The 23,751-nt window shown below is 44.5% G+C and overlaps 1 protein-coding gene and 9 non-coding genes across 11 annotated transcripts in view; all 10 read right to left on the reverse strand.

Moving 5' to 3' along the window:
* Nucleotides 1-5,799, reverse strand: part of LOC120829217 (immunoglobulin superfamily member 21) — a 29,236-nt gene extending 23,437 nt beyond the window's left edge. For both annotated transcript variants that reach the window (XM_078094633.1, XM_078094629.1), the window contains exon 1: nt 5,653-5,799. In XM_078094633.1, the coding sequence (XP_077950759.1) occupies nt 5,653-5,716 (64 nt within the window). In that variant the 5' untranslated portion in view covers nt 5,717-5,799. The remainder of the gene's footprint in view (nt 1-5,652) is intronic.
* A 5,966-nt stretch (nt 5,800-11,765) lies between these two features.
* Nucleotides 11,766-11,981, reverse strand: LOC120829982 (small nucleolar RNA U3). Its single transcript, XR_005713758.2, has one exon. It is a non-coding gene; the product is annotated as a small nucleolar RNA U3 (small nucleolar RNA).
* Nucleotides 11,982-13,155: 1,174 nt separating this feature from the next.
* Nucleotides 13,156-13,371, reverse strand: LOC120829983 (small nucleolar RNA U3). Its single transcript, XR_005713759.2, has one exon. It is a non-coding gene; the product is annotated as a small nucleolar RNA U3 (small nucleolar RNA).
* A 1,174-nt stretch (nt 13,372-14,545) lies between these two features.
* Nucleotides 14,546-14,761, reverse strand: LOC120829968 (small nucleolar RNA U3). The gene has a single exon (XR_005713744.2). It is a non-coding gene; the product is annotated as a small nucleolar RNA U3 (small nucleolar RNA).
* A 1,174-nt stretch (nt 14,762-15,935) lies between these two features.
* LOC120829975 (small nucleolar RNA U3) lies at nt 15,936-16,151 on the reverse strand. Its single transcript, XR_005713751.2, has one exon. It is a non-coding gene; the product is annotated as a small nucleolar RNA U3 (small nucleolar RNA).
* A 1,174-nt stretch (nt 16,152-17,325) lies between these two features.
* Nucleotides 17,326-17,541, reverse strand: LOC120829993 (small nucleolar RNA U3). The gene has a single exon (XR_005713768.2). It is a non-coding gene; the product is annotated as a small nucleolar RNA U3 (small nucleolar RNA).
* A 1,174-nt stretch (nt 17,542-18,715) lies between these two features.
* On the reverse strand, nt 18,716-18,931 carry LOC120829984 (small nucleolar RNA U3). The gene has a single exon (XR_005713760.2). It is a non-coding gene; the product is annotated as a small nucleolar RNA U3 (small nucleolar RNA).
* Nucleotides 18,932-20,105: 1,174 nt separating this feature from the next.
* On the reverse strand, nt 20,106-20,321 carry LOC120829976 (small nucleolar RNA U3). The gene has a single exon (XR_005713752.2). It is a non-coding gene; the product is annotated as a small nucleolar RNA U3 (small nucleolar RNA).
* Nucleotides 20,322-21,495: 1,174 nt separating this feature from the next.
* LOC120829969 (small nucleolar RNA U3) lies at nt 21,496-21,711 on the reverse strand. The gene has a single exon (XR_005713745.2). It is a non-coding gene; the product is annotated as a small nucleolar RNA U3 (small nucleolar RNA).
* A 1,174-nt stretch (nt 21,712-22,885) lies between these two features.
* LOC120829979 (small nucleolar RNA U3) lies at nt 22,886-23,101 on the reverse strand. The gene has a single exon (XR_005713755.2). It is a non-coding gene; the product is annotated as a small nucleolar RNA U3 (small nucleolar RNA).
* Between the last annotated feature and the right edge of the window lie 650 nt (nt 23,102-23,751).

Consider the following 23,751-nt stretch of genomic DNA (forward strand, 5'->3'; position numbering starts at 1 on the left):
TTACTTTTATTTCACAACTTGCATTGTGTAACTTTTGATCCATAATGCTGACTGTCTATACACAGGTCCTTTTCTTCTTTGTGTTGCATAACAAGTACTTATTGCATGTTCACATGGCCTATGCCTTAAGGAGAAAAATTATGTATCTGTGTTTCTGTTGTTACACACATAGTTTACTTCAGGAATCAGGAATAAGGGAACATTTATTGTCATAATATGTCAGACATACAAGGAATTTGACTTGGCGGTTGGTGCATAACAGCAGACAGTACGACAATGGACGACAAGACAACAGTGCAAGAGGAATAAAATATAATGCTATGGGTTAGTAATATAAGACTATGGGTTATTTAAATAGTTATAAAAATAAAGGAATAAAAGTTAAAGTGTAAAATATTTTAAAATTAAAAATAAAGTGCACCAGCGAACAGAAAGTGACAAGTGAAAGTGACGTGTGCAGTGAGAGTTTTTGTCTGGGCTGAGAAGGGTCGGCTACGATCTTTTTAGCTCGCTTCAGGGTCCTAAAAGCGAACATGTCCTGGAGGGACGGCAGATTGCAGCCGATCACCCTCTCTACAGGGCAAGGGCAGGCTGCAACGTGTCATACACGTTGCAGCCTGCGACAACAGATGGTCAGACTCCCACCTGTAGGTGGACTCATCCCCACCAGAGATCAGTCCAATGAGGGTGGTGTCATCCGCAAACTTTAGGAGCTTCTTGACGGAGGTGCAGCTGCTGGTGTACAGGGAGAAGAGCTGAGGGGAAACAACGCAGCCTTGGGGGGAACTGGTGCTGATGGTGCGGGAGGCTGCATGTTTCCCCAGCTTCACGTTCTGCTTCCTATCAGACAGGAAGTCTGTGATCCACTTGCAGGTGGAAGTGGTGTCAGTGAACACCGGAAACAAGTTTGTGGAGCTGTGGGGGATGGAGTCAGGACATTGTCTATCAAATCTGCAGTAGAACTCATTCAGGTCGTCTGAGAACTGTTGTTGGAGTTTCTCAGAGTACAGTCGTCTAGCATCTCTCACCGCCTTGCTAAACTTCTTTGTCCCCACTTCTAAATGCCTGATCCTTCTGCAGATGTAGTTTTCTGAGTTCCGCTGTGAACCAGGGTTTGTCGTTGTTGCAACTCACCCTGGTCCATGATGTACACAGCTGTCCTCACGGAAGCCGATGTAATAAGTTACAGCCTCTGTGAACTCATCCAGACTGTCAGTAGCAGTCCTGAAAACATCCCAGTTTGTGCGACTGCACAGACTGTGATGAGTTCACAGAGCATGCCCGAAGATCCTCCAGCGCCTCACTGGTCCACTTCTTGAATTCCCTCACCACAGGTTTGCAGAGCTTTAGTTTCTGCCTGTATGCAGGAATCAAGTGGACCATGACGTGGTCAGAGTGTCCCAGTGCAGCACGAGGGACGGCGTGATAAGCCCTGCTTACTGTGGTGTAACAGTGATCCAGCGTGTTCTCCTCTCTGGTGGGGCATTCAATAAACTGTCTGTACTCCTGTGCCGATGGTGGGTTTCGGGACAGAGGATGTCGTATGTGTAAAGCCCTCTGAGGCAAATTTGTAATTTGCGATTTTGGGCTATACAAAATAAAATAAATTGAATTGAACATAGGAAGTTCATGGGTGAGATTTCCTTTGTTAAAGTCCCCGAGGACAATAACTAAGGAATCCGGGTTGGATGAATGAAGCAAACTCACGGGGGGAGTGAAAGGGTTTGCAGTTGATGATGAAAGATTCCAGAACAGGAGAACAGTGTTGTAGGATCGCGGTTACGTCGAAGTAGAAGCAGATTCCTCCACCCAGAGCTCCGTGTCGCGGCCCGCTCTGAGCAGCTGGAAGCCCGCCAGCTGGAGCGCGGAGTCCGGTATCGATCCGCAGAGCCACGTCTCAAAAACGGCGGATGTAGAAAAGTCTCTGTCTCTCCTCACCAGCAGCTGAAGTCCGTCCAGTTTGTTGAGTGGCACGAACCACGCTTGCGGAGTCGTACCAACGAGCCTGTTTTTCCCTCCTACGGCGCCTCAACGCGTGACGAAAGGTGAGCGCACCTTTGACTAGAATGTCCAGTAATTCCACAGAAGAAAGAAGAAAAGTTGGAATTAACTCCGCTGGAGTTGTTCCTCGGATGTTCAAGAGCTCATCTCTGGTGAAAGAGCTCCGGGAATCGCAGCAGGAAACATAATTAACAACAAAAAAACAAAGCACCGTGGCAGCCATCGTCGGCGCCATCTTGGATAGACTTGGATTCTATCCAACTGCACGGGATGAAACGGGCCCCCACCCTTGATCACTCTCTTAATAATTCCGTACAAATTTGAGTCTTAAGTGTACACATCTGCAAACTCTTTGTGACTGTACAACCCTCGCCTCTTCTTGCAACGATACAATATACAAGACATTATTCTTTGTTTCAGTTAAAAAGATGTTTCACTACAGTACCCAGGAGGAAAGCTAGCCCTAATAATGCTGCAAAGAAAATATATTCTTCGTGCTCCTTTGCTATTTGCCCATATTTAGGATTCACATTCTAGAATTTATGCAGACATTTGGGACACAATGTGTCCCTTTCTATCCATATAATCCTCAAAAGATTAGGGCTAACAGCAACACACAGTCACAGTGAAATCATTAGCGTCTTCAGAGAGCTAGTGGTAACCGAAGCACGTTTTTGGGTCCCATTCTTAATTTCCAGTTATCCTTCCTTCTGCAAAAATAGAAAATTTTGTTTTATTACAGATAAACCAGCAACATGTATGTTCAAAAAACATGACAATGTAACAGGTCGTACATTTAGAATTTGGAATCATTATGTATTTAAAATGTATATAAATTAAAAAAAAGATTCTTCATAATAAAAATAATCAAAACTGTTGTCTTTCTTGAAGGGTGGAGAGAGCTTAATTTAGAATCTAAAATCTAGAAGAAGGCTCCAAAGACTGTTAAAAAAGTGAATTCTGCTTTGGGTTTAAAGTGTTTAACCCTAACCCCCCCCACAAGCATTTTATGATTTTAATGTACAGATTACCTTTGACCAATATGGGTCAGACAATGGGCTTTTCAAGAAAAAATCCCCTTCTGCTTTAAGTAGTTTAGATCAGGGGTCCCAAACCTTTTTTTCCTCACGAACCGTTTTCATTTTGATGGCCTGGCTTGAAGGTTGTTGTTGCGGACCGACCGACGGGTGCAGTGACAAGCTCTCTGTTTGCTGGTGGGCGGAACTGCCGTGCGCAGCAAATGGGCAGTTGTAAAACATGAAAAAGTGGTAGTAGTATTATCAGTGAACGTATATCGTAGAACTATCCAATGTGTACGTAACTTAAATCCCAACTTGTGTAGTGCACACAAACAACAACAAAATACAATAGCTTCATTATTTGTCTGATCAGTTGGAGGCATTAGGATTCAAACTGATTTACTGGAAAGAGAGATAAAAGTTAAATGAACTTGATTGGTCAAGTATATCTACACAACTTTAAATTGTGTCTTCTTTAGATTTTGACACACACTTTTTAGGCAATGAACAGTTTGTATAGTAAAAATATTATATCATTACAGACACATTCACCTACGGTATACAGTAAATGTAGATACATTGTGATTCACTGAACTTAAACTGTAAATTACAGTAGTCTGCTATTATTGTGAATTAATTGCACTAACTGTTCATTTACGGCATTGACTGTTAATTTACATGAAAGAGATGAACATGTAACTGTACAGTTATTATTAGATACTGCAAAGTAAAATACCGTTGAAAACACACATTTACAGTAATTTGTTACAGTGCAGGTCCACATTATTAAGTAATAATGAAGGGCTTACCTTAGTTGAAGGTCATTTAGCTGACGCTTTCATCCAAAGCAACATACATTACATTTTCAACCCACGGATTTTTTCATATTTTTACCTGGGGAGCAATTAGGGGTTAGGTGTCTTGCCCAGGGACACTTCAACATGGGACATGGGACAGGTGGGGCTCAAACCACCAACCTTGCGGTTCCCCATGCACCCTCTCTACCTCTGCGCCACGACGACCCCAACCTACATCAGTCATACATGTTTTTGAGCAAATGTGCCATTAGTCAAATTCTGAAATCTCCCAAATCACACTTAGTATATGTACATTGAATACTTAATGCAGATAAGTGAATTCAAACAGATCCACACTAGATACAGCCAAACAGCGAATCCCATCTTATGGAGAGGGTCACATGGATTTCCAGGAGACGTGACCTAACCCTTACAATATCCACTTTCAGCATAATTCTAACCCTCTTCATTGTTGGAATGCTGGCCTCAGTATTGTTCTTCGAATCTTTATGTCAACATCTTCTATTTCTTCCATGGCACCTTTCCACTCTTTCACACATTCAGCTATTAAAACCGTTCAAATATTAAAATATTCAGCTCGTTCATATTCCTACTATGACTACGGTAATACAGTGTTTTTCAGTCTTGCTTGGCGAGGGGCAATTACCTCAATCACCTGTTCCAGTTGGGAGAAGGGACTGTGAGCAAATCCAGACAGGTACTCCCTGAATGCAAGTTTTTTTTTAAATATAAATGTATTTCTTTTGTTTAAAACAGACAGTGGGGACAACCACTATTTTGCCACTATTTTGCCCCTATTTAACGGAAGGCTTTTTAATACGGCAATTGCATGGGCCTTTTTATGTTTCATTTTCTTGTGGGCTTTCTGCTGTATTGAAGGGAGTGACACAGTGGTAGAGCAGCCATATTGCATGCAACTTGTGACAATTTACATTATGGTTAACACCTTTACACTGACCTGAATGTTACAAGTTAGTCCCACAAAATCTATTGTTTTTGTGGGTTTTGTTTGATATATTCAGTGAACAGTATCTAATCTCTCATTCATTTTTATTGACTCATTTGAAGAGTTCGTTTAATAAACCATTTTCGCTATAGTAATCTCTGGCTCCAGTTTATTCTGGCTGTTGTGCGTAGAATATCACCGGGTCACACTACTATAACAAAAGGTACCGCCAGCTGCTATTAATACTACAACTATCACTAATTGTACTACACATACTACTATGACTAATAGTATCATGTCTGTATTTTCAGCAATTTTTAAAATTCATTTCAGCTTTTAGCTTTCAGCTTTAATCGTTCATCATTCCAATGCATTTTCTGCAGGAAATGCATTTCCTAGTTTTTAGTTTTCACCCTAGAATGTAATTATTTACTTAACAGGGGATGTGCATTTTCTCCCATAAATGTGACTCTGTAGTCATATATACCCTCATAAAACAGGTAAAACATAGCAACACGCCATTCTATTGGTGAAATCCAGTATATGTAACACATTTCTCTCAGCCTTTCACCACAAGAGACCTATTCCAGCTTCCACCATAAAGTACAAGTGAAGGCATGAGAAACCACATGCCCTCTTGTCATCCGTGCATTGCCTAAAACATGAGAACTCTGCCAACGATATTAACACTAGTTGTAACCACCTGTTTTAAATATAAATCTACCAGTTTGTATAGCTTGTGATGAGGTTTAAGGATGAGTGTATGTATGAATACTGCAGGTCAAACTGCAAAAAAAGCATCTAAACAAGCGTAACGTGAAGCTTTCTGCTGTGCAGACGTCTCTTGTTGCGGGTCATGTCCACTTACCAGCTGCCAGACTGAGAATGTAAGCAGAGAGAAGGCAGCAGCAGAGAGCGAGAGGACCAGTCATCCTGCTGAGGGCTGCTGTTTCCTACCAAATATGCTCCATCTGTCATCAGAGCGCACAATGTCTGATCTCCCATCCTTCACTCTGAGGCTGCTCGCTCTGCCGCACGGCTTTATAGTCAGAGATTACTGCCCCCCCCCCCTCCATCTCTCTCGGTATCTCTTTCTCGCTCTACTTTTAACTCCCCCCTCTCTTTAGCTTGTTTTTTTGTTCCAAGTATTCTATCACTGTTTTTTTCACTGTCATTTTACATTTATTTCTCTTTTTTGTGGTTTCCTTTGGTTTTTTTGTGTGTGCGCGCATCAGATAGCAAAAGTACTCCGCTCCTGATGTGCCGTGGAGGTAACATAAGCTCCGTAACAGATCCAGGAAAAAGATGCACAGCACGACTGATGCGGAACGCAGCCGCGTCAAAGATCGATGCGGTCCGTGGCCGGCTCAAATCCGTATTGGATGTCAAAGATAAAGAAGCCCCGCCCGTATTTGATTGGACACGTTTATAAAGCGGTTCATTTGGCCAAATATGGATCCAAAGCAAAGCATCAATTTCTTAAAAACAACCCCAGAAATACCATTGAATAATACATAAGGAAAGGAAATGAAACTATAATCAAGCCTTTTTTTAATAAAATGTGTACAATTATACACTATTTATATACATCTTTATGATTATTGATTAGCAGCACGCCTCCGGGAGGAACCCGTTCTGCTGCCATGTTGAACCGGCGAATGGAGTGTTTAAGAATTGCATCATCTGTGGCCGCACGATGATTCTCTCTGACAGTATCTGTAATATGCAGTCTAAAATAATAATAATTGAAAACTTTTGAGTTGTAGTTTGTGACTTCAAAATGTTTTCATTAAATATTAAAGTCTCAGAAACAAAAAGACTTGTGTTAAGTTTGCGGAAAAAGAAATCCTCAGATTTATCGGACAACGCATTCAGTCTAGCACCATTCGCACTTCTCCGTCTGCGTATTTACGCATCGTTGTGTCGACGCACTCATACAATTCATGGTTCTAAAAGTCTTGCGTGTGCTGCAGATCAATTCACCTCCAGAACAACCGGTGGAGTAACGTGTTTTGTTGAAGACGACCTAGAGAGTCACGTCTTTGTGTGTTGGTTTATTTATTTATCATAGACTTTATTGCCCTGTGCATCGACACTGCTGCTTTTCATCAAGGACACATTTGTCCCGTATTTTCCTCCACAACAACTTTGTTTCCCTCGACCGGCAATCCGACGTTTACCGGCGATCTCCCTCCATGAATCAGAGGCCATCCACACGTCATGTCCTTTGATGGTTGCCAGGGAGGACATCTAAAATAGATCAAAAACAGTTCTATTATATCCCAATAGAATGTTTTAAAACACACAAATAAACGTGTGTGTGTGTGTGTGTTATTTACTGTTGCTGGATGACTCACTGGCTTGTAGAAAGTGTTCCTTCTGCTGGACTTCCACTTTCCAGCTGTGGAGGTGATGGAGTACGTGGGAGAGGCCGCTGTGTCACTAGTGGTTGGACCGCTTTCATTAAGAAGATTTTTCTTCTCACTGTCGTCAAAGTAGAGTACCCAAAGAACTGTCTATGAAGGGGGTTAGGAAAAAAAATACACATTTGAAAGGTAATTTGTTATAAAATAACACTGAATGACTGATTTTATTAAATGAAGATAAAATAACTGTAAAGAAAATAATGAAAAACATATATGCATTTTCTCATACTGGCTTTGGCTTTCTCCTTACAGGAATTACCTCTTCCTACTGTTGTCATCCTTTCTCCTTTATTATAAGTAATAACCTAAAAAAGGGAAGTTAAAATAACAGAATTAAAAGGAAAGTAGAATTATAAACAAAACAAATAAAATAAACAAACAGACTAATGTGTTTCCCCTTATAATTAAAACATATGTAATATAGATGTATTTTTAAGTTGTTTCATAACTATTGTTTTCGTTCAGCCGACTGCTGTAGGGTCAAATATGACGAGCAGGTGTCACCATCTCACCACTAGGGGGGTGTCTGTGCATCGTACATGCGCTACCGTGTGAAAGAAGACGACGAGTGGCTGACGGGAGACTGACGTTGCACAGACACCACCACCATTAAAACGGTTTACTTTTACATGTGTTTAAGGGGAGATTCTTTGGGGTATGAAACACTGTTCAAGAAAACAAGGTACACGTCTTAGTTAATGGCGATTATACATTGAAAAGTCGTTGTTCTGTTGTAAATGGTGTCATTATTATAGGCAGGAGTATGTGAACTAACTTGCTTAAAAACAGAAGCATGCTATAAAATGGGATTAAAAAGAAACAAGCTTGTAGAAGACAAGTTTACACAAAGTACTACCTACGCATAGCATGTAGCTGTAGCTAAGGTGACTCATACAACACAATACGATACGATCTGCATGCGGCTACCATCCCCCTTCCGCACAGCACAATGCGCACAAGAAAGAAGTCACTACTCTGTGGTTAGTTAGTTTACCAGCTTTATACATATCTCATTTGCATTGGTGCCAGGCAGTGCTGTAGTGGTAAAATTAGAGGTGGGTAAACTCTGAATTTTGTGATCATACAGACCTCGACGCGATGCGAAGCAACGCAACACAAAGCGTCGCGACTGTGTAAGGCTGTCCTGGCTATATTGCATTATGTTATCAGTAAAAGTCACATACAATCAATGACAATGAATAAATGTGTTAGTAGTTTATTACATTTAAGAAAACAGTAAAGAAAAGTATGTCAACACAACACAACAACACAATTGCAGATTAAGAACTATCTCCTTTTTACAGTAGTGCCCAGAGAGCCTCCTTGTCCTCCACGTCAGGTCCTGCCTTGCACAGAGGAGCCATGAACCCCAGAACGCGTGTTCTGTGGTTCATGGCTCCTCTGTGCTTCTCTCTCTCTATTCGACCTGGTGTTTCTCCTCTCCCTGTGCTCTCTGCATCACTGCCCGTCCTCTCACTTCCTGAAAAAATATGTTGAATTTATAAGTTAACCAGTAAAGCAGCCTGTCAATTACACTGACAACATAAGTTAAAGGAACACTCATGTACTACCTACGTCATCATAAATAGCCTATACAGCATGTTTTTTTTCACGTTGAGAACTGACTTGTTTTCTAATCTATGCGTTACCAGGCGTTTTTCTTTTACCGTGCACGACCAGCGAACACAGAGCGCGCGACTCCCCCCCCCCCCGTCGGTCGTTTTGCCCGCAACTACTACCCCCCCGTCGGACCTTCTTGACAGGTCCGCGAAATACATGAAACCGGTCTGTGAGGTAAGAAAGGTTGGGGACCACTGGGCTGATGTGTGTGTTTACACACCTCCTGGATCCTGATTGGTCGCTGCTGCAGCCGCAAGGCACTGATTGGCTGCTCACAGACCGTAATACAGCGCAGATGAAAATGATTCAGACTATGGCGTTTATATGTTCAACAATAGGAAACGTAGTCTTAGCTGTTTTAAAATTACAACAAGTTTATTTCGGATTATTCCAACGGAATTATACAAGGCGCAGGGAAGTTTGAGGTGCGTAAACGCTATTTATAGGTGCGTAAACGCTATTTCCAAAATTCAAGAGGTGCGTAAACGGCGTTTACGTGCGTTTACCCTCCACTACAGCCCTGGTGCCAGGAGTTAGATGATGTAACGTAGGTAAGGTGTTCTTAAGCAACATGGATAGATTCAATCGTGTGTTACCTGACCTCGGTCGTGTTTTAGAATGCGTACTCAAGGGACGAGAAGAATGGGTTGAGCTGTATTTTTGGAAATACCGAAAGGGCCGTGGTTCTGCTCCCGAAATACGCTAATTAGCTTCAATTAAAAGTGTTTTTTGTTGCACACTGACAAACACCTCATCAGTATGTTTTACGTAACACAAAGCGAACGCAACGCAAATCAGAGATATAAAAGCTAGTAAACTAACTAACCACACAGCAGTGGACTCCAGGGCGGATCCGCCGTCAGTTCGCCAGCTCCGCCCTGGGGTCAGCTCCGGTTTTGGCCTCACGCATCATATCCACCCCGCCTACCGATTTCTCATTGTCAAACGGGACACCCGCTGCGGACACGATTTGGATTCGCACACGGAAGAGATGTATAAAGGGGTGTGATGGCTGAATGTGTGAAGTGCGTGTGACAACCTCTGGCGGTGAGGGCGGCATGTGTGACGTACGTACATGCAACAACTACGACGGGAGGACAACAGGAGGGTTAAGCTCCATTTCACTAGCAAGGAACACGCCATCCACTGAAGGCGTTTGTCATGAGTGAAATTGATTGATTGATGATTAATGAATATTTTATCTGGTCGGTCGGGGTGGGTGGTGGAGAACTATGTCGGAGGATCCGCCGTGCGCCTGGTAGTTCGGCGAACCCTTTCAGGGCCCTACGAAAAGCTGGGAAAAGAGGGAGAGGAAAGAAAAGGAAGGAAAAAGAAGTAAGTAAAGCGGGTTATTTCGCTTCATTCGCGTCCCATTTTTTCCGTTTCATTCGCGCCTAGAAGGGGGCATGGCTTATTTCCGTTACGTGTCTCCGTAAAGACAGTTATCGTTTCTGCTATCCATCATGGCAATAAATAACCACAATTTCTGCTGTTTATTTGTTTGTGAAATTTGTGAATTACACAAACGTGTTCGGGTTCATGACATCATCCATCGCCGCATACAGCTTGAATTTCATCAACTTCTCCAGGAAGTGCGTCTGGATGACTGCAGCTTCCAGCGCTGGTTCAGGCGGACCAGCAGCCGGTCTGATGACCTGTTGTATCGGCTGTCTCTCGGCTGTTGGGGCCAGCAACTCTCAGGTAGACACAAACTAACTTATAGGCATTCAGTCTCAGCTGTGTGTGTGTCTCTGGTGAGCGCCAGTGTAATAAAGTGTATTTACGCTGTGGCAGCAGGACGGCGGTGATGGGCGCTTTATTTAGTTTGCACGTTCCGCTTTTTGCGCGTTTTGCTTTTTCGCGCCACGTCTTTCGCGTCGTTCGCACCGCTCACGCCATTCACACCGCTTACGCCATTCGCGCCAATCAACGAGCAAAAAGTAATGCCCATACTTCCTTCTTATGAGGGGGTCCGAGTCGGGGAAGGTTCTTCTCAACTGTCTGCCTCTGAAGCCAGTGTCGACGAAAGGTTTTCACCGCTCCTCCAACGTCTTTCCACACCACACCGCCGCGCCCTGCCTAGGTGGAAGACCCCGAACAAGAAACTCGTCATTTTGGGACACTCGCCCGCTCACTCACTCACTCGCGTGTGGTAATGAACGCTTACCCGAGTCACAGAGGGCTGTGCGGCAGATAGCTCATGTCTATCGCTGCGTGATGATGTGGACTTTGGCATTGCGTTGAGAACCTCTCTTCAAGTCAGCGTAAAAAGATCCCGCAACTGTAAACAAATGGAAAGACAAACACATTGCACTTGTAAAAATAATAAACAGTTCAGAGTTACTTTACTTACTTACTAATACTTTTCCAAGATTCAAGCTAAACAACCGCTCTCGCAAAAACCTCTGGTAACCCCCTTCTCTGTTGACTAGCATTGACACAGAGCTCTAAACTTCAAAGGGCTCTTCCATCAATGACCGGATGAGACGACTCGTCGGGTGAGGAGAGAACTAAAAAGATTCCCCCAGACCAAGGTTGAAGGACCTTCAGAGGTGCAGCTGATTGTTCTTTGGCATTGCACAAGCTATAGGTTGAGAACCGTCTCCTCTGTCCAAGTCAGCGTAAAAATAAAAAGACCGCTCTACCGTCAAAAACTGGAAAGGCAAACGCATTGCACTTGTAAAGATAATAAACAGTTCAGAGTTCTTTGACAAAGCAAATACTTTTCCAAGATCTTCTACCTGCACAGACGAGGACAAAAGCTTCTGAAATCAGGGCCTAACATAACAAACCCTTTACCCGTTTACGGGAAGGTGTCACAAAGTCCCCCTTTAAACTGAAAGCAGTCAGAAGTATCACATCAATGTCATGTATTTTACTATCTATTAACCAAGCAGAACTTCATCGGTTATATGTCTATTCACATAGTCTGTTAACCACTCTGTCCATATTCCCCACCTCTTTACTCCACTAGGAAGTAAAGAACGGTCATCAATGGCAGAAAGCTTGTGAACTGAATCACTTCTCTGTGCCCGCTTCACGCCCAGTGGGAAATATCACATTTCATCATCGTGGATAGCGAGACCAGAGCATTTGGAAACACATTTCTCAAGTCAGAAACTATAGAAATGATCCCTGAAAGTATAGTCTTAGTTTCCCTGAGGATGAAAACTGAATCTGACTTACAATAAACCAACTATCACTAATGGTTCCCCGTTTGTTACCACCTGATTATGTACCTTTGGTGCTGAGGAAGCCTGCGACCACCCATGGACTGTGAGGAGCTGAACAGGGAGGAAAGACGCCGTGCAGGACTGCTTTGGGTTGACGGACTGGGATGGGAAGTGTGGACCTCATCGGGAGGACATCCACAGCAAGCCAGAATGCATTACGGAATACGTTTGACTCTGTGAAAACTCCACCATACCATTCCAGACTGTACACTACTTCACCAACAACAAGCCAACGGTCACCAGTGACATCAAAGGTCTTCTTGACAAGAAGAAAACAGGCTTCTGGTATAGGCACAGGGGTATACTTAGGAAATCAGCGCCTCTTGAAGGACAAGCTCAGGGTGTGCTACGCCACCTACAGGAGGAAACTGGAGGCCAAATTCCAAGAGAACAATGTGTGGGAGGTCTGGACCGGGATCAAGCAGATAACTGGTTTCGAGGCTGGAGGGAGATGACCATGGGGCTTCCTGGAAAGGCTCAATGAGAAAACTGTTTCTTTAACAGGTTAACTGGTTCGGAGCACTCATTTGTGTCCGCCACACAACCCACCTCCCAAAAACCTCTGGTAACCCCGTTCTCTGTTGACTAGCATTGACACAGAGCTCTAAACTTCAAAGGGCTCTTCCATCAATGACCGGATGAGACGACTCGTCGGGTGAGGAGAGAACGAAAAAGATTCCCCCAGACCAAGGTTGAAGGACCTTCAGAGGTGCAGCTGATTGTTCTTTGGCATTGCACAAGCTATAGGTTGAGAACCGTCTCCTCTGTCCAAGTCAGCGTAAAAATAAAAAGACCGCTCTACCGTCAAAAACTGGAAAGGCAAACGCATTGCACTTGTAAAGATAATAAACAGTTCAGAGTTCTTTGACAAAGCAAATACTTTTCCAAGATCTTCTACCTGCACAGACGAGGACAAAAGCTTCTGAAATCAGGGCCTAACATAACACACCCTTTACCCGTTTACGGGAAGGTGTCACAAAGTCCCCCTTTAAACTGAAAGCAGTCAGAAGTATCACATCAATGTCATGTATTTTACTATCTATTAACCAAGCAGAACTTCATCAGTTATATGTCTATTCACATAGTCTGTTAACCACTCTGTCCATATTCCCCACCTCTTTACTCCACTAGGAAGTAAAGAACGGTCATCAATGGCAGAAAGCTTGTGAACTGAATCACTTCTCTGTGCCCGCTTCACGCCCAGTGGGAAATATCACATTTCATCATCGTGGATAGCGAGACCAGAGCATTTGGAAACACATTTCTCAAGTCAGAAACTATAGAAATGATCCCTGAAAGTATAGTCTTAGTTTCCCTGAGGATGAAAACTGAATCTGACTTACAATAAACCAACTATGACTAATGGTTCCCCGTTTGTTACCACCTGATTATGTACCTTTGGTGCTGAGGAAGCCTGCGACCACCCATGGACTGTGAGGAGCTGAACAGGGAGGAAAGACGCCGTGCAGGACTGCTTTGGGTTGACGGACTGGGATGGGAAGTGTGGACCTCATCGGGAGGACATCCACAGCAAGCCAGAATGCATTACGGAATACGTTTGACTCTGTGAAAACTCCACCATACCATTCCAGACTGTACACTACTTCACCAACAACAAGCCAACGGTCACCAGTGACATCAAAGGTCTTCTTGACAAGAAGAAAACAGGCTTCTGGTATAGGCACAGGGGTATACTTAGGAAATCAGCGCCTCTTGAAGGACAAGCTCAGGGTGTGCTACGCCACCTACAGGAGGAAACTGGAGGCCAAATTCCAAGAGAACAATGTGTGGGAGGTCTGGACCGGGATCAAGCAGATAACTGGTTTCGAGGCTGGAGGGAGACGACCATGGGGCTTCCTGGAAAGGCTCAATGAGAAAACTGTTTCTTTAACAGGTTAACTGGTTCGGAGCACTCATTTGTGTCCGCCACACAACCCACCTCCCAAAAACCTCTGGTAACCCCGTTCTCTGTTGACTAGCATTGACACAGAGCTCTAAACTTCAAAGGGCTCTTCCATCAATGACCGGATGAGACGACTCGTCGGGTGAGGAGAGAACTAAAAAGATTCCCCCAGACCAAGGTTGAAGGACCTTCAGAGGTGCAGCTGATTGTTCTTTGGCATTGCACAAGCTATAGGTTGAGAACCGTCTCCTCTGTCCAAGTCAGCGTAAAAATAAAAAGACCGCTCTACCGTCAAAAACTGGAAAGGCAAACGCATTGCACTTGTAAAGATAATAAACAGTTCAGAGTTCTTTGACAAAGCAAATACTTTTCCAAGATCTTCTACCTGCACAGACGAGGACAAAAGCTTCTGAAATCAGGGCCTAACATAACACACCCTTTACCCGTTTACGGGAAGGTGTCACAAAGTCCCCCTTTAAACTGAAAGCAGTCAGAAGTATCACATCAATGTCATGTATTTTACTATCTATTAACCAAGCAGAACTTCATCAGTTATATGTCTATTCACATAGTCTGTTAACCACTCTGTCCATATTCCCCACCTCTTTACTCCACTAGGAAGTAAAGAACGGTCATCAATGGCAGAAAGCTTGTGAACTGAATCACTTCTCTGTGCCCGCTTCACGCCCAGTGGGAAATATCACATTTCATCATCGTGGATAGCGAGACCAGAGCATTTGGAAACACATTTCTCAAGTCAGAAACTATAGAAATGATCCCTGAAAGTATAGTCTTAGTTTCCCTGAGGATGAAAACTGAATCTGACTTACAATAAACCAACTATGACTAATGGTTCCCCGTTTGTTACCACCTGATTATGTACCTTTGGTGCTGAGGAAGCCTGCGACCACCCATGGACTGTGAGGAGCTGAACAGGGAGGAAAGACGCCGTGCAGGACTGCTTTGGGTTGACGGACTGGGATGGGAAGTGTGGACCTCATCGGGAGGACATCCACAGCAAGCCAGAATGCATTACGGAATACGTTTGACTCTGTGGAAACTCCACCATACCATTCCAGACTGTACACTACTTCACCAACAACAAGCCAACGGTCACCAGTGACATCAAAGGTCTTCTTGACAAGAAGAAAACAGGCTTCTGGTATAGGCACAGGGGTATACTTAGGAAATCAGCGCCTCTTGAAGGACAAGCTCAGGGTGTGCTACGCCACCTACAGGAGGAAACTGGAGGCCAAATTCCAAGAGAACAATGTGTGGGAGGTCTGGACCGGGATCAAGCAGATAACTGGTTTCGAGGCTGGAGGGAGACGACCATGGGGCTTCCTGGAAAGGCTCAATGAGAAAACTGTTTCTTTAACAGGTTAACTGGTTCGGAGCACTCATTTGTGTCCGCCACACAACCCACCTCCCAAAAACCTCTGGTAACCCCGTTCTCTGTTGACTAGCATTGACACAGAGCTCTAAACTTCAAAGGGCTCTTCCATCAATGACCGGATGAGACGACTCGTCGGGTGAGGAGAGAACTAAAAAGATTCCCCCAGACCAAGGTTGAAGGACCTTCAGAGGTGCAGCTGATTGTTCTTTGGCATTGCACAAACTATAGGTTGAGAACCGTCTCCTCTGTCCAAGTCAGCGTAAAAATAAAAAGACCGCTCTACCGTCAAAAACTGGAAAGGCAAACGCATTGCACTTGTAAAGATAATAAACAGTTCAGAGTTCTTTGACAAAGCAAATACTTTTCCAAGATCTTCTACCTGCACAGACGAGGACAAAAGCTTCTGAAATCAGGGCCTAACATAACACACCCTTTACCCGTTTACGGGAAGGTGTCACAAAGCCCCCTTTTAAACTGAAAGCAGTCAGAAGTATCACATCAATGTCATGTATTTTACTATCTATTAACCAAGCAGAACTTCATCGGTTATATGTCTATTCACATAGTCTGTTAACCACTCTGTCCATATTCCCCACCTCTTTACTCCACTAGGAAGTAAAGAACGGTCATCAATGGCAGAAAGCTTGTGAACTGAATCACTTCTCTGTGCCCGCTTCACGCCCAGTGGGAAATATCACATTTCATCATCGTGGATAGCGAGACCAGAGCATTTGGAAACACATTTCTCAAGTCAGAAACTATAGAAATGATCCCTGAAAGTATAGTCTTAGTTTCCCTGAGGATGAAAACTGAATCTGACTTACAATAAACCAACTATGACTAATGGTTCCCCGTTTGTTACCACCTGATTATGTACCTTTGGTGCTGAGGAAGCCTGCGACCACCCATGGACTGTGAGGAGCTGAACAGGGAGGAAAGACGCCGTGCAGGACTGCTTTGGGTTGACGGACTGGGATGGGAAGTGTGGACCTCATCGGGAGGACATCCACAGCAAGCCAGAATGCATTACGGAATACGTTTGACTCTGTGGAAACTCCACCATACCATTCCAGACTGTACACTACTTCACCAACAACAAGCCAACGGTCACCAGTGACATCAAAGGTCTTCTTGACAAGAAGAAAACAGGCTTCTGGTATAGGCACAGGGGTATACTTAGGAAATCCGCGCCTCTTGAAGGACAAGCTCAGGGTGTGCTACGCCACCTACAGGAGGAAACTGGAGGCCAAATTCCAAGAGAACAATGTGTGGGAGGTCTGGACCGGGATCAAGCAGATAACTGGTTTCGAGGCTGGAGGGAGACGACCATGGGGCTTCCTGGAAAGGCTCAATGAGAAAACTGTTTCTTTAACAGGTTAACTGGTTCGGAGCACTCATTTGTGTCCGCCACACAACCCACCTCCCAAAAACCTCTGGTAACCCCGTTCTCTGTTGACTAGCATTGACACAGAGCTCTACACTTCAAAGGGCTCTTCCATCAATGACCGGATGAGACGACTCGTCGGGTGAGGAGAGAACTAAAAAGATTCCCCCAGACCAAGGTTGAAGGACCTTCAGAGGTGCAGCTGATTGTTCTTTGGCATTGCACAAGCTATAGGTTGAGAACCGTCTCCTCTGTCCAAGTCAGCGTAAAAATAAAAAGACCGCTCTACCGTCAAAAACTGGAAAGGCAAACGCATTGCACTTGTAAAGATAATAAACAGTTCAGAGTTCTTTGACAAAGCAAATACTTTTCCAAGATCTTCTACCTGCACAGACGAGAACAAAAGCTTATGAAATCAGGGCCTAACATAACACACCCTTTACCCGTTTACGGGAAGGTGTCACAAAGTCCCCCTTTAAACTGAAAGCAGTCAGAAGTATCACATCAATGTCATGTATTTTACTATCTATTAACCAAGCAGAACTTCATCGGTTATATGTCTATTCACATAGTCTGTTAACCACTCTGTCCATATTCCCCACCTCTTTACTCCACTAGGAAGTAAAGAACGGTCATCAATGGCAGAAAGCTTGTGAACTGAATCACTTCTCTGTGCCCGCTTCACGCCCAGTGGGAAATATCACATTTCATCATCGTGGATAGCGAGACCAGAGCATTTGGAAACACATTTCTCAAGTCAGAAACTATAGAAATGATCCCTGAAAGTATAGTCTTAGTTTCCCTGAGGATGAAAACTGAATCTGACTTACAATAAACCAACTATGACTAATGGTTCCCCGTTTGTTACCACCTGATTATGTACCTTTGGTGCTGAGGAAGCCTGCGACCACCCATGGACTGTGAGGAGCTGAACAGGGAGGAAAGACGCCGTGCAGGACTGCTTTGGGTTGACGGACTGGGATGGGAAGTGTGGACCTCATCGGGAGGACATCCACAGCAAGCCAGAATGCATTACGGAATACGTTTGACTCTGTGAAAACTCCACCATACCATTCCAGACTGTACACTACTTCACCAACAACAAGCCAACGGTCACCAGTGACATCAAAGGTCTTCTTGACAAGAAGAAAACAGGCTTCTGGTATAGGCACAGGGGTATACTTAGGAAATCAGCGCCTCTTGAAGGACAAGCTCAGGGTGTGCTACGCCACCTACAGGAGGAAACTGGAGGCCAAATTCCAAGAGAACAATGTGTGGGAGGTCTGGACCGGGATCAAGCAGATAACTGGTTTCGAGGCTGGAGGGAGACGACCATGGGGCTTCCTGGAAAGGCTCAATGAGAAAACTGTTTCTTTAACAGGTTAACTGGTTCGGAGCACTCATTTGTGTCCGCCACACAACCCACCTCCCAAAAACCTCTGGTAACCCCGTTCTCTGTTGACTAGCATTGACACAGAGCTCTAAACTTCAAAGGGCTCTTCCATCAATGACCGGATGAGACGACTCGTCGGGTGAGGAGAGAACTAAAAAGATTCCCCCAGACCAAGGTTGAAGGACCTTCAGAGGTGCAGCTGATTGTTCTTTGGCATTGCACAAACTATAGGTTGAGAACCGTCTCCTCTGTCCAAGTCAGCGTAAAAATAAAAAGACCGCTCTACCGTCAAAAACTGGAAAGGCAAACGCATTGCACTTGTAAAGATAATAAACAGTTCAGAGTTCTTTGACAAAGCAAATACTTTTCCAAGATCTTCTACCTGCACAGACGAGGACAAAAGCTTCTGAAATCAGGGCCTAACATAACACACCCTTTACCCGTTTACGGGAAGGTGTCACAAAGCCCCCTTTTAAACTGAAAGCAGTCAGAAGTATCACATCAATGTCATGTATTTTACTATCTATTAACCAAGCAGAACTTCATCGGTTATATGTCTATTCACATAGTCTGTTAACCACTCTGTCCATATTCCCCACCTCTTTACTCCACTAGGAAGTAAAGAACGGTCATCAATGGCAGAAAGCTTGTGAACTGAATCACTTCTCTGTGCCCGCTTCACGCCCAGTGGGAAATATCACATTTCATCATCGTGGATAGCGAGACCAGAGCATTTGGAAACACATTTCTCAAGTCAGAAACTATAGAAATGATCCCTGAAAGTATAGTCTTAGTTTCCCTGAGGATGAAAACTGAATCTGACTTACAATAAACCAACTATGACTAATGGTTCCCCGTTTGTTACCACCTGATTATGTACCTTTGGTGCTGAGGAAGCCTGCGACCACCCATGGACTGTGAGGAGCTGAACAGGGAGGAAAGACGCCGTGCAGGACTGCTTTGGGTTGACGGACTGGGATGGGAAGTGTGGACCTCATCGGGAGGACATCCACAGCAAGCCAGAATGCATTACGGAATACGTTTGACTCTGTGGAAACTCCACCATACCATTCCAGACTGTACACTACTTCACCAACAACAAGCCAACGGTCACCAGTGACATCAAAGGTCTTCTTGACAAGAAGAAAACAGGCTTCTGGTATAGGCACAGGGGTATACTTAGGAAATCAGCGCCTCTTGAAGGACAAGCTCAGGGTGTGCTACGCCACCTACAGGAGGAAACTGGAGGCCAAATTCCAAGAGAACAATGTGTGGGAGGTCTGGACCGGGATCAAGCAGATAACTGGTTTCGAGGCTGGAGGGAGACGACCATGGGGCTTCCTGGAAAGGCTCAATGAGAAAACTGTTTCTTTAACAGGTTAACTGGTTCGGAGCACTCATTTGTGTCCGCCACACAACCCACCTCCCAAAAACCTCTGGTAACCCCGTTCTCTGTTGACTAGCATTGACACAGAGCTCTACACTTCAAAGGGCTCTTCCATCAATGACCGGATGAGACGACTCGTCGGGTGAGGAGAGAACTAAAAAGATTCCCCCAGACCAAGGTTGAAGGACCTTCAGAGGTGCAGCTGATTGTTCTTTGGCATTGCACAAGCTATAGGTTGAGAACCGTCTCCTCTGTCCAAGTCAGCGTAAAAATAAAAAGACCGCTCTACCGTCAAAAACTGGAAAGGCAAACGCATTGCACTTGTAAAGATAATAAACAGTTCAGAGTTCTTTGACAAAGCAAATACTTTTCCAAGATCTTCTACCTGCACAGACGAGAACAAAAGCTTATGAAATCAGGGCCTAACATAACACACCCTTTACCCGTTTACGGGAAGGTGTCACAAAGTCCCCCTTTAAACTGAAAGCAGTCAGAAGTATCACATCAATGTCATGTATTTTACTATCTATTAACCAAGCAGAACTTCATCGGTTATATGTCTATTCACATAGTCTGTTAACCACTCTGTCCATATTCCCCACCTCTTTACTCCACTAGGAAGTAAAGAACGGTCATCAATGGCAGAAAGCTTGTGAACTGAATCACTTCTCTGTGCCCGCTTCACGCCCAGTGGGAAATATCACATTTCATCATCGTGGATAGCGAGACCAGAGCATTTGGAAACACATTTCTCAAGTCAGAAACTATAGAAATGATCCCTGAAAGTATAGTCTTAGTTTCCCTGAGGATGAAAACTGAATCTGACTTACAATAAACCAACTATCACTAATGGTTCCCCGTTTGTTACCACCTGATTATGTACCTTTGGTGCTGAGGAAGCCTGCGACCACCCATGGACTGTGAGGAGCTGAACAGGGAGGAAAGACGCCGCGCAGGACTGCTTTGGGTTGACGGACTGGGATGGGAAGTGTGGACCTCATCGGGAGGACATCTACAGCAAGCCAGAATGCATTACGGAATACGTTTGACTCTGTGAAAACTCCACCATACCATTCCAGACTGTACACTACTTCACCAACAACAAGCCAACGGTCACCAGTGACATCAAAGGTCTTCTTGACAAGAAGAAAACAGGCTTCTGGTATAGGCACAGGGGTATACTTAGGAAATCAGCGCCTCTTGAAGGACAAGCTCAGGGTGTGCTACGCCACCTACAGGAGGAAACTGGAGGCCAAATTCCAAGAGAACAATGTGTGGGAGGTCTGGACCGGGATCAAGCAGATAACTGGTTTCGAGGCTGGAGGGAGACGACCATGGGGCTTCCTGGAAAGGCTCAATGAGAAAATTGTTTCTTTAACAGGTTAACTGGTTCGGAGCACTCATTTGTGTCCGCCACACAAACCACCTCCCAAAAACCTCTGGTAACCCCGTTCTCTGTTGACTAGCATTGACACAGAGCTCTAAACTTCAAAGGGCTCTTCCATCAATGACCGGATGAGACGACTCGTCGGGTGAGGAGAGAACTAAAAAGATTCCCCCAGACCAAGGTTGAAGGACCTTCAGAGGTGCAGCTGATTGTTCTTTGGCATTGCACAAGCTATAGGTTGAGAACCGTCTCCTCTGTCCAAGTCAGCGTAAAAATAAAAAGACCGCTCTACCGTCAAAAACTGGAAAGGCAAACGCATTGCACTTGTAAAGATAATAAACAGTTCAGAGTTCTTTGACAAAGCAAATACTTTTCCAAGATCTTCTACCTGCACAGACGAGGACAAAAGCTTCTGAAATCAGGGCCTAACATAACACACCCTTTACCCGTTTACGGGAAGGTGTCACAAAGTCCCCCTTTAAACTGAAAGCAGTCAGAAGTATCACATCAATGTCATGTATTTTACTATCTATTAACCAAGCAGAACTTCATCAGTTATATGTCTATTCACATAGTCTGTTAACCACTCTGTCCATATTCCCCACCTCTTTACTCCACTAGGAAGTAAAGAACGGTCATCAATGGCAGAAAGCTTGTGAACTGAATCACTTCTCTGTGCCCGCTTCACACCCAGTGGGAACTTTCACATTTCATCATCGTGGATAGCGAGACCAGAGCATTTGGAAACACATTTCTCAAGTCAGAAACTATAGAAATGATCCCTGAAAGTATAGTCTTAGTTTCCCTGAGGATGAAAACTGAATCTGACTTACAATAAACCAACTATGACTAATGGTTCCCCGTTTGTTACCACCTGATTATGTACCTTTGGTGCTGAGGAAGCCTGCGACCACCCATGGACTGTGAGGAGCTGAACAGGGAGGAAAGACGCCGTGCAGGACTGCTTTGGGTTGACGGACTGGGATGGGAAGTGTGGACCTCATCGGGAGGACATCCACAGCAAGCCAGAATGCATTACGGAATACGTTTGACTCTGTGAAAACTCCACCATACCATTCCAGACTGTACACTACTTCACCAACAACAAGCCAACGGTCACCAGTGACATCAAAGGTCTTCTTGACAAGAAGAAAACAGGCTTCTGGTATAGGCACAGGGGTATACTTAGGAAATCAGCGCCTCTTGAAGGACAAGCTCAGGGTGTGCTACGCCACCTACAGGAGGAAACTGGAGGCCAAATTCCAAGAGAACAATGTGTGGGAGGTCTGGACCGGGATCAAGCAGATAACTGGTTTCGAGGCTGGAGGGAGACGACCATGGGGCTTCCTGGAAAGGCTCAATGAGAAAACTGTTTCTTTAACAGGTTAACTGGTTCGGAGCACTCATTTGTGTCCGGCACACAACCCACCTCCCAAAAACCTCTGGTAACCCCGTTCTCTGTTGACTAGCATTGACACAGAGCTCTAAACTTCAAAGGGCTCTTCCATCAATGACCGGATGAGACGACTCGTCGGGTGAGGAGAGAACTAAAAAGATTCCCCCAGACCAAGGTTGAAGGACCTTCAGAGGTGCAGCTGATTGTTCTTTGGCATTGCACAAGCTATAGGTTGAGAACCGTCTCCTCTGTCCAAGTCAGCGTAAAAATAAAAAGACCGCTCTACCGTCAAAAACTGGAAAGGCAAACGCATTGCACTTGTAAAGATAATAAACAGTTCAGAGTTCTTTGACAAAGCAAATACTTTTCCAAGATCTTCTACCTGCACAGACGAGGACAAAAGCTTCTGAAATCAGGGCCTAACATAACACACCCTTTACCCGTTTACGGGAAGGTGTCACAAAGTCCCCCTTTAAACTGAAAGCAGTCAGAAGTATCACATCAATGTCATGTATTTTACTATCTATTAACCAAGCAGAACTTCATCAGTTATAGGTCTATTCACATAGTCTGTTAACCACTCTGTCCATATTCCCCACCTCTTTACTCCACTAGGAAGTAAAGAACGGTCATCAATGGCAGAAAGCTTGTGAACTGAATCACTTCTCTGTGCCCGCTTCACACCCAGTGGGAACTTTCACATTTCATCATCGTGGATAGCGAGACCAGAGCATTTGGAAACACATTTCTCAAGTCAGAAACTATAGAAATGATCCCTGAAAGTATAGTCTTAGTTTCCCTGAGGATGAAAACTGAATCTGACTTACAATAAACCAACTATGACTAATGGTTCCCCGTTTGTTACCACCTGATTATGTACCTTTGGTGCTGAGGAAGCCTGCGACCACCCATGGACTGTGAGGAGCTGAACAGGGAGGAAAGACGCCGTGCAGGACTGCTTTGGGTTGACGGACTGGGATGGGAAGTGTGGACCTCATCGGGAGGACATCCACAGCAAGCCAGAATGCATTACGGAATACGTTTGACTCTGTGAAAACTCCACCATACCATTCCAGACTGTACACTACTTCACCAACAACAAGCCAACGGTCACCAGTGACATCAAAGGTCTTCTTGACAAGAAGAAAACAGGCTTCTGGTATAGGCACAGGGGTATACTTAGGAAATCAGCGCCTCTTGAAGGACAAGCTCAGGGTGTGCTACGCCACCTACAGGAGGAAACTGGAGGCCAAATTCCAAGAGAACAATGTGTGGGAGATCTGGACCGGGATCAAGCAGATAACTGGTTTCGAGGCTGGAGGGAGACGACCATGGGGCTTCCTGGAAAGGCTCAATGAGAAAACTGTTTCTTTAACAGGTTAACTGGTTCGGAGCACTCATTTGTGTCCGCCACACAACCCACCTCCCAAAAACCTCTGGTA

Source organism: Gasterosteus aculeatus, chromosome 2 (genome assembly GCF_964276395.1).
Source record: "Gasterosteus aculeatus chromosome 2, fGasAcu3.hap1.1, whole genome shotgun sequence".
NCBI lineage: Eukaryota > Metazoa > Chordata > Actinopteri > Perciformes > Gasterosteidae > Gasterosteus > Gasterosteus aculeatus.